This window comes from Dermacentor variabilis, chromosome 2, assembly GCF_050947875.1.
Source record: "Dermacentor variabilis isolate Ectoservices chromosome 2, ASM5094787v1, whole genome shotgun sequence".
NCBI lineage: Eukaryota > Metazoa > Arthropoda > Arachnida > Ixodida > Ixodidae > Dermacentor > Dermacentor variabilis.
Genome location: NC_134569.1, coordinates 163,477,191 through 163,488,258, shown reverse-complemented (window position 1 = coordinate 163,488,258; position 11,068 = coordinate 163,477,191). Strand labels below are relative to the sequence as shown.

General features: G+C 46.7%; 1 protein-coding gene across 1 annotated transcript in view; it reads left to right on the top strand.

The window, feature by feature from the left end:
• Nucleotides 1–1,981: 1,981 nt before the first annotated feature.
• Nucleotides 1,982–11,068, top strand: part of LOC142572910 (neural cell adhesion molecule 2-like) — a 231,739-nt gene continuing 222,652 nt past the window's right edge. Inside the window, exon 1 of the mRNA XM_075682358.1 lies at nucleotides 1,982–2,536. Coding sequence (XP_075538473.1) covers nucleotides 2,389–2,536 — 148 coding nt within the window. The 5' untranslated portion in view covers nucleotides 1,982–2,388. The remainder of the gene's footprint in view (nucleotides 2,537–11,068) is intronic.

The window sequence follows — 11,068 nt, the reverse complement described above, 5'->3', positions numbered from 1 at the left end:
AGAAAAGGTGGTGCTGCCCGCAACGAGTGGTTAGAAAATTACCTTCATTATACTGATGTGGTGAGCGACTTGTATGACGTCAGTGGTAACGCAGAGGGAAGGTGAAGTAAAGCGAATTAAGGTGAAATATTTAGCCATACCTTAATGTCCGTGCAGAAAGAAAGTAGGCCACAACTGTTTCCGCAACAAGTTTTACATACAGTCTCCCATACCATACAGTTTTTGTATATAGAGAAAGCAGGCCATCAAGGGGGATTTGGGGGCATTAAGGTTGGTTCCAATTCAAGCAACGTGGATTAAAGTTGATTAAATTTGGCACAACTAATAGAAACGTAGATGAAGGTAGATTAAGGCTGCTACAGATTAAGGCAAGGGGGATAAAAGAGATAAATGCTGCTAGAAGTTAGAGCAAAGTTGATTAAGGTTGATTAAGGTAGAGTTGAAAACTTATACTGCTTTCGCATTCAACTCGCGTAAGGGTAGTTAAGTGACTGTCAATTTTTTCAACATGTGGTAAGACTGGCCATGATAATTTTCACAGCATTCTGGCTTGTCTGCCTCCTTTATGATGCTGTAATTGCATTCTGCGATTTGCACTTAATTCAGAAAAAGTATGCTTGTGCATTTTGCTAGCTCGCGTACAGCCCGTGACATATATTCTTTCTTTTTGGAAATTCTTGCCCGTCATGGTGGAGTCGTGGTTTGGCATAGCACTAATAAGCCTCAGGGCGCGGTATCTAATCCCAGGTGCTGCGGCCACCTTTCAATGGGGGCGAAATGCGCGAAAGACAGCATGCCGGGCATTGGATGCACGTTAAAGAACCCCCGATGGTCAAAATTAATACTGAGCCCCCCCACTACGGCGTGTCCCATAACCTTATTGAGGATTTTGCGAGCAAAACAAACGCCCGACCCATTTTAACCTTTTCCCGCAAAGTCTACGTTCATAACCCAGACAGATCACGTGATATAGGTGGCTGCATGCACTATGTAAGGTCCCGTCAACTGCTAATCTTTACGGACACTTGACAAAAATGTTGACTGTGAATGATTTTGTTTATGAATACACTATACCTTGCAGTTCGCAGCTTTAGTAGACCTTAGTGAAGGTTTCGACGAAAATTCGTCTGGTCAGGCATTGAAGCGAAAAAGGTTGCAGTCACTGACCAAGTTCATATGCCACTACTCGTCTTGCCCGCCTCATCGCGAACAAGGAACCCGTACCGGTGCCGAAGCGTCTTTCTTTTCGTTCGGCTTGGTCAGTGTCTGCAATTCAGTAGGCCTTATACTATCGCGCATGCATGGAGACACTGGATGAAACTAACAAAGAAAAGCGGAAAAGAAATAAAGCTGTTCATAGACTTCACGAATCTATTTGTTGCACTGGTTAGGATAAAACAAGCGGAGGACACATAGCGGTGCTCAGAAACAAGTGTTCTCTCGTCGATTCACGGGCGCTCCCGACTCCGGTGTGCTTCGGTGGCAGTTCGCCGGCGACCAGCGCGCGTCGACGACCGCGCGGCGCCGTCGACGCGCGCAATTTGAGATGGCCCAGCCGCCGCTGACAGCGGTCGTCTCGGCGTGCGCGCACCGAGTGCGACGCTCCGCCCGCCGCGGCTGCGCTCTCGGCGCGGACCGCCGGCTGCTGGGTGGAGTCCCAGCCCGCAGAGGCGGCGCGAACCGCCGGTCCGGCGTCCCGCCGCGACGACGCACCGCCGACGCTGGCGCGCTTCCCCTTTCTCGTGGTCTCCCGAAAAACTCGGGACAAATCTTCCCCTCTCTTCCCGCCGAGAGGCGGCGGACACCCCGCGCGCTCTCGGGACCGGCGCAAGACCCCCCCCCCCCCTCGAGCGCGTACGCGGGAGCGGGGACAGCGGGCGAGGGTCGTCAGCAGCTCCAGCCGCGGCGCGGCGCTGGCGCTCCAAGTCCGGCGGAGGGAACGGGGCCTTTATAGAGTTCTTCCGGTGGGGGCGCACCGTTTTCGGCGCACCGCGGCTCGGACCCGACTATCGCGGGCGGCGCACGGTTTGAAAACGTAAGGCCGTCTGTAAAAGCGAGTTTCATTATTTTTCGCTCCGGACACGCGCGCGAAAAGCGTGCAGTACTCGCAAGCCTTCTTCCGCCTTCCCTCCCCACCATCGGCGGAGCCCTTCTTCTGGTTGCGCGAGTTTGTGGACGGTACGGAACACATTGGACTGTCAGGGAGGCAGCACGTGTGCTGCTTTTAAATCGGCTGCTGCAGGCTTAGCTCTGCGATAGGTGAAGGGTGCAACAACATGTTTAGGAAACTAGATAAAGGGCAACGACGCCGCTAGAAGAAAGAAAGGGAGGATTCCGGCGGAGAAGAGAAGCCGGCAGTGCCGGCAGACGAACTGAACTTATCCGACCATGGGTACTCCACGGGCCAATGGTGTCGCCGGCTGCAGGCACCACAAGCACTACCTAGGAACTCTTGTGTGCTTCGTCCTCACGCTGTCGACGGGGCTGTGGACGTCGCTGCAGAGTGGCGTCGCTGCGCAGTACCTCCAGCCGCAAGGTGAGAAAACTCACGAGAACCTCCGGTTACGTTGAACATGCTAATATTTCGTATTGTGATATGTTAACATGCAGCCAGTCAATTAGTTCTTTCTGCTCCGCACTTGTCTTTGCAGAGTTTACGCCAGTATGAAACAGTGATTGCGGATGTCGTGTCGAAATAAACCTGGCAAAAGATAGGTAGACAAGAAAACAGAACACCAAAGGAGTAACGTTGTCGAAATGCATAGCAAAAATAAAACCATGAGGTAATTTCACAAAAGTTGCTGTTCAGATTATTGACACCAGAAACTGCCATGTGAGTGCCTTTACCGTTTATTTGAACCACATTAATCACTTAAGCACAATAATATTAGACTAATTAGCTGACCTCCAACTGCTTCTTAAGCTTCCAAAATGAAGGCTGTAGCACTGGACGGCGAGCTTATGCCGAGCGGATAATACTTGAAGTAAAAATCACTCGGAAGTTCCTAGATTAATTTGGTACTCGGGCCGATAAGGATTCAATGAAATATTATGAACACCTTGTTTAAATTTTAGGAAAGAGATTAGTAAGTAAAGTTTTGTTGGCGTTTGTGAGAGAACATTCTGTTTTCAGGCTTTAAGTGAATCCCTCGTATTATACTGTGTTGCCTCCATCCCCGATACGTTAGTGATTCTGAACCCATGCATTCTCTCAAACCTTCATTACCGTTTCGCCATTCTTAACTTACTAAATTCTGTGATATCAGTGGATACTTCAGTCCTAATGCTATTAATGTTGAAACGTTGTTAGCTGTTTGTTACACAAGATGCGACGGCACCATGGAAGCAGCACGTTTGACGTTATTTGATCTGCCGATTCACCGGCAGCGGTAGTATACCTCTTGCGATTCGCTCGAAGTAGGACAGGGAAAACCGAAATTCTGATTTAGTAACAACATGCCCACCGTACGTGCACCAGCTTTCAATTTTATAAATATTTGTCGGCATATACATTTTATGACAACGCAAGAGTAGACTATGAGAGACAGAGACATGCATAAGACAGGTGGCTCAACACAACTTGTTGGTGGGCTAGGAGGTTCATAGTTCGTGGTTGTCCGTGCCTCGGCTTTCTCGGGATCGTCTGCTCTTGCACAGTATCCTTCTTCTAAGCAATGCGTAAGGCACTTGCACTAAAGCCAGTCGCTTGTTTCAGTGTTTGCAGCCAATGTTAGGCACGATTGTGCCCATGTGGTAAAAAAATCAGGTAGATGAACAGGGAGGGGGGGCGGGAATCAAGAAAAAGTTACAGACAAGCAAGATAAGAACAAAACAAAACGAGTGACTGAAATGATGCCGAAATCCAGGCTTCTACTGCTTGTCCACGAGGAGATGAGTAATGTTGCAGCACGACCAACGTTTACCTTTGCTATCTGAAGAAAGCAATCTGCATACAGCCGCAGATTGTTTCTTTGTTATTCCTGTGCTTTCCGAGCCATATACGCAAAATGGGTGGACCGGCCCACGCGGAATCGATGGGGCTGCGTGTGGTGTCCGTCCGCGTGTTTTCGATTAAACCGCGGGTGGAATGGAAAAAATACGCCTACAAAACGCAACGCGCTTGGGGCTGAAGGGAGTCATTGCGTCCCCGTAGCGAGTGGCGACGAGACATATGTCCCCTCGCGAAGCCGGCAAACGCGAATGGATCAAAGGTACCGGAAAGCGAGGAAGAAAAGGCGATTTGGTTTTGTCGGAACATTACGAACTGGTTTGACCTATTGGTCAGCAACCTATTGGACTGGACACAGGTGTATTTATAATGAACGCAGGTAGGACGACTTGCCCGTTATTACGTTGACCATAAGTAATGCATGGCCAAGCACCCCCCGCATCGACGATTCTTGCGCTTACTCGTGCAGAGTAGCTGGCGCGTATTACAACGTAAGGCTTCAAAAGCGTGGATGTTTATGTCTGCACTCGTGGATATGGCGTGATTGCGTTTCTTGTCAGCTGCTCAGTTGGTCAGTGTCTGGGCAGATATATTTGTGAATATCAATTAGAAAGTTATGTGTGCGCAATATGTATACAAGTGGAACCTAACGGGCTTAGATAGCCCACGTACGCAGACTGATAAAGTAGTGAGAGTAAACATACCTCTATTCGGTGCAGAAAAAGAATGTATAGAATTCGAACACCTAATGTCGCACAGCTGTCTCGAAAGCACACTGACCTGTTTGTGGAATAGCGTGTATTATTCGGCGGATTCCTTGATTTACTCGATTTTTCGTTATGGAGCCACTGGGTACGGGCCACAAGGCATGTTCTGATTCTTGGCAAATCCTCTAAAAGGGTTATGTGCTATGCGATAAAAGAGGTATAGAATAATTAAAACACACCTGCAATCAGCATTCTTCTCTCGACTAGCATCATATATCATCTTCATTCTCGTGACGTCGCTGGGTAGACAACTTACAGTGTGCAATGTACACTGCGAAGTTACAGTGTACCTTAATTGGTATTTGCGTTTCGGTGTAGCTTGCGGGTGGTGCAGCGAATAAAACATAAAAATGCACGAGAATAAAGTTGTGACATTTGTGGTAACAAAAGAGTGCGTCAGCCAAAATCAGAAATTACAGACATTAGAATTGTTCACTATATCTGAGTGGCACCTTAGATGAAACAATTCATTCCGTTCATCTTCCACACAAAACTTATGTTGGTTTTACTGTAGGCGAAGTCTTAAACAACAAGTTGAACACGCCTTGATTCTTTGGCAATGAGGACAATAAATAGACCATGCTCAGTAAGAAAGGGCATTTGCATCCTAATATTAAAAGCTATTACTCGTGAGGATAACGCGTGTCTCCTAGGGCGTTTGAAAAGCGTCTCAAAGGGCAGCGCCTGCGTCTTCGACCACAGGCACAAGCATCTGAACGACAGCGTCTGAAAGTGCTAACTAAGCGCTATTTAGTCCCACTGTCTTACTGTTTTTGTTGGCCGATCATGAATATTGTGCCGTGTAACAGAGGGGTGAAAGAAGCGCGGTATTGCCACTCGCACCGCGCAGTAGCACACGGTGGTAAGGGGCATATGCGCGCGTTGCTCCCATCGTGATGGAGGAGAGGCGCTCATTACACTTACTGCTACATATCGCCGTAAACAGCCGCCTCCAAGGACACGGGAAACGTATTCTTGGATTACAACCGGAGTTCATTTTTCATAACTCTTTTTTGCGATACCTGGATACTAGGGCACAAACGTTGCCCTCGGGGATGTTTCATATATTGTAGCGTGTTTATATTGAGCCGGTCGGGAATGCATCTTGCGTCGCACCTTCCAGCCATATAAGTACGTCCAGAAGTCCTTCCCCGAATCTCATAAAAGTGTTAAGGGTGCATTTACTTCTGAGGAAAGGCGGACTCAATTTGCTGGTCGTATGTCAATGCTATGGCTCTCATCTTTTATATATTTTTATTGTAACTTTTTTCTTGCGAACCCGAGAGTGATAAAGGGGTCGAGTGGTTCCCAACATTAGTCTATGTACCGCAGCCTATCTTGAGCAGATAGGTTATTGGGAAAAGTAAACTTTTCGGTTACATAACAATGCGGGGTGATATTTTTTTAAGTTTTCCAGAATTTCTATGTATTGTGAGTTTCTATATATTGTGAGATAGCTTAATTCTTGTCCTTGAGCTGCATTATTCGAAGAGGTGGACATTAATAGCAGGAGAAATCGAAACACACAGTCAACAATTTAACAAAAGCTTGCTTAATAACTTCATAATTATTTACTTTATGGCACATATTGTAATTTACAAATTGTAGGCTGAGAGTTACCAAGACGTATCTACGGGAACGGACTATACAGAATGACACCGGTTTCGAGAAAATATTTCTCGAAGTAGTCGGATAAATAAATAGACGTTCCGATTACTTTTGTGCATCAATGCTTAAAAAAGCGTTTTGTCCAAAAGGTGAGTGGAACCGTGGAACCATAGTGAACTTTTACGGTGAATTTGATGACGCATATCTGCAAACTAGTGTCATCCAGGAAAATCATTCCAAGTGAATACGTCTTCAAAACTCACCGGATACGATTCGTAAATTGCAATATTTGCTGTAAATACATAATTAAGAAGTTAAAAACGGTAGTTTTTAATTAGTTCAATATGGTGTTTCCATTTGTTGTAGATTTAACGTGTGGCTGTATGAGCCATCTAGCTCAAGAACTGGAATTATGCCATCGGCAAGAGGCGATTTTCATATATTCCGGAAAACTGAAGCATGATCACACCGTATAATAGTTAAACCATATGATAACAAAAGTAAATAATACGACTGGGAAAAGTATTATTTGTTTCAAGCAGCAAAAATGTTTGGGGCACGTCACATGCTGCGGTATCATTTAGAGCTTGCGCAGAATTTTGGGGGACCAAAGGTTTGCAAGTTTTAAAGTTGCGACTTTTCATTAAAGTCTCTTCTAAGCAACACTTTCAGAGAAGTTATTTCTTAAAACGTTTCTTCGGAAAAAAAGTAGAGACGACCCACTCACACTCCCAATCTACTCACCATCATAACCACCTGTCAAGGCTCGTCTACGGCCCCATTTTATGCTTTATATCATAAAACACTTGACCAAACATACCATAAATTTGTTCTCTAACAATTTGACGTCGCTCGTTGTTATAGCTGCGCACAGTTCGTTTAGCGTTTTCTTTTCCTTTAGCGAACGCTTTTATATTATTTTTCACAAACATGATTTGAACGAGAAACACATGGGAATAATTTTGATTTTTTTTTGTGAGGTCCACGTTCGCGGGTCAATGCTCAGGCGATAATCACAATTTTTTCATTATTTTGCACATTTTACCTCGTCTCTCGTTATAGGCCTTGTATTAGGCACAACAAAAGGTTTATATTGTTTTTTGCTTCGCTGTGGCACGTCGGTGAAACAGGCTACACCACACTATTGAAAAGAACCAAGAAAATATCGCGAGAATCTGCTCTTCGAGTAGTAGTGGTAAGAAAAACATCGGTACCGTCCACAAAAATTTATTCCAAGCAGCTTATGAAACTTTAATCAGAAGCTTCGAGTTAAAGAAAGATAAAGCACAACAGAGTGAGCTAACCAATCCATAACGCAAGAAAGGCAGGTACAAAAGAGCGAATGCATCAGAGAGAGCTTCGTAAAGTAAATTGAATATAAGCTAAAGGAGGCCGGTCAAAAATCCAACCAACATCATTCGTGTCGACGGGCGGAAGCCAGAATATTATTTTCAGAGCATGCCTGTATTAGTCACGGTAACTTATAAAGGCAGCATAACTTGATAATGGAAGAATTGTAAAAAAACAAAGCATTCCACGACTTGGAAATTTATTAGTGCTACAAAGACGAAGCACGCTACATAGCCGGACCGTACAAAACACCACGCAGTGCTGTCATGCTACGTTTCTCTCAGCTTCTTCGTAGTGCTACTAAATTTACCAGTATGACGGACCAACCAGCTTGAACCAAAGCTTTGGACAAGTACATTGTACTTTTTCTCGGTCAGGACAATATGCAAATCTCATTGAAAACTTAGGTATGGCTGCTTTGCTTATCAATTTTTGTTGGTTGGTTGTGTGATCATGTGAAAATATTTTGAACGAGAGGGACGTGTAATCAAAACATACGTCGTTGCACCAATATGCTAGACTAGCGAGAACAGCTACCACACACCTACGACCGCTACAAGTTGCATACAATTTAACGCTATTGAACGAAATCAGCCTAACATCAGGCAGGTCTTGGAAATCTAAATTGAAACAGGTAACCACACTGCTATATTTTTGCCATCGGTGCCGTGTAGGTTTTGGCCAAAGAAAAGGAACGACTGCCTCGCACATACGCAGCACACCCGTGCTCCTCGGAAACATGTCGATCGAGCTAGGTGTAGTTTTTTTTTCTTTCCAGCTTCCCAGCACCACCGTTTCATGGACACCGCACGACAAAGGCGGCCGTCAGCGAGGCTAGTGCTCCGACTTGCTTGGCCTAAATTCTTTTGTCAAAGGCTGCGCTCAACGCAAAATGAAGCCTTCGAAGACTACTACCCACTACGGCAGTCAGCTAGTCCGGAAGAAGCCACTGGGTGGTGAGGTTTATCATCCTAACGCAATACGGCAGCTCCGAAATGCTCCGCAAGTGGCACCCCCGGATTAATTTCGACCCCACATTATTTATCAAACAGACCCCAAATTTTTCTGCTCCACGCCAATACAACCTCGGCTACTGCGATCAGGCATTGAAGCCACGAGTTTGGGGTTATAGGAGCAGACGCCATAGCAGCCGAGTCATCGTGGCGGTAGCTAGATACTCAGGAGCATCAGCGGGTAAGTAGGCAAAGATACGTTGGCACTGTTGTCAGACTGCCCGAAAAACTAGCAGGGAGAAGCTAGCGTACGGTGACGACTGCATGTGCGGTAGACACGAGATGCGTGATAGGCTCGTAACGCTGGTAGCACGTGGGAAGCGGCACGAGTTTGCTTTTGCTCTATCCTTGGTACAGTGGGTGAGCGTGTTAGTAAAATAAATGAAGTTACATCCCCTAGAAGCCGGAAAAGTGAGCTACCTGAACAAAAAAACATAGGGCATGATACGCTGCTGAATAATAAGAAAGAAGATGTGGCAGGGACAGGGAATTTACGTGGCGTTTGGGGATTCTCCTGGGGAATGTTTGAACGATAAATTATTCTTGAGTGCCGTCAGCAGCTCTGATAGACAAGAAGCACGCGCGGAGGGCAGCGGAACATAGGAACAAGTAGTTCATTGGTATGCCGTCGCCGGTGGAGTAGACGAGGTGAGCGACTTCTCAGAGATATTGAACAAATTCTGGAAGTTAGTGTGCCAAAAACATGGTTATGAGGCACGCCGTGTAGGGGGGCTTGAGGGCTTGCGGATTTACTTTGGCCACCTAGGGTCCTTTAACCTACAGCTGAATTGAAGTGCACGAGTGTCTTTTGCGATGTGCCAACACCACAATGCGGCTACCATGGCCTATATCGAAACCGAGACCTCGAGCTGAGCAGCGTAACACCAGAGGCACTAAACACGCGTGCCGAGTCGACCGATTTATCGCTGACACGGATAACTTGTGGTTTGTCGTCAACAAAAAGGGGGTCGCTGTGAGACCGAAGTAACTTCGCGCAGATTTTCTGCATTGTAATGGCAAACGACAACCACAACTTCCACTGTAAACCACAAAAAAAAAGAAGAAAGATACGCGGGTTCGCTAGCTGTATTCTCATAAATGGCACTATGGTGCTAGTCAATTGAAGGTGTGGCTTTTTTTTTTTACGTCGGATGACACCGACAAAGGTGAAACACATATTTTGCTATGTCTGGTTTGACAGCGACGAATGAGCTGTTCAGTGAGAACAGCGGAAGAGTCGTGCGTCAAAAAAAAAAAAAAATCCGGCAAGCTGCAGGGCAACAAGGTCACTTTTTGTACTACATTTGGCATCTAGAAGAGTTTCTCCGACGTTGCCGACCTTGCGAATAAAGACGAATAAAGAGTGCGCTGCAGGTGCCATGAAACGCGACAGTTTACCAGAAGTAGATGCCTGAACTTGCAGTGTGGGTGAACCGCCACTGAGGTCGTCGTCTGCTCACCGACGCGGGCCAGCCAAGGAAGTCCTAATCTAAATAAATGGTGAGGCAACCGGCGCGCACGGGGCTGCCTGTCAGCCCTGAGCGAACCACGCCGAAGGGCACCAGTTGGGCGAGGGCGGAGGCTGTGACAGGGGATCGCCCAGAGAGGGAGACAGGCGTTCGTCAAAGCAAAAAAGACGATTTATACGCATTACCTGCGCATACCCGGACCGGCGCCGACAGTGCGACGTATGGCCCCGGGGCCGTTCGAGATAAAGGGAAAAATTATCGCTCGAACAGGGCGCGCGATTTATCGTCTCTGGAGGCATCAGTTTTGGGCGGATGTGTCATCGATTGTGTAAACCGCAGAGCCGAATAGTGAGCAGGGGAGCGGACCACTGACGGAAGGTGTGAGCGCCGTGCCGTATTTATGGCGGATGCATTCGTTATGGTTTGTCGTCAGCTACGAAGAACGCCCTCCACGATTCCCCGCGCAAACAAGCGAGAGTGCGATTCTCATATGTTGGGCGTCGCGCATCCGGCGGTGCAGTTTATCTACATTGTTTTCGGGGCTCCAGATGGCAGGGCCCCGGTACACAGAATCGTTCTTCTTAATGTAAGAAGAAAATGAGTTATAGCCAACAATAGCCGCTATCGGAGAAATGTGGCAAAACCAGTGATATTCGCCTGATGTCTGACTTCTAGAACGCCTCGGCTGTTCGTATGACGGTGGTTCAATTGTGCAGAACGAAGCAAATGAAGACAGAAAGCGCTTGATCACGTAATTACACGAGCGCGTTCATGAAGCGTACTTCACATTTTTGGCCCTACTCAAAATGTATCGAGAGAGTGCGTGCGAATTGGTTGCTCTAGCGTGGGATTAGAAAAAAGGCGAGGTTGTTCTAAGAAAAAAAAAATGTAAAGGGTCTTACTGCTGTGCTG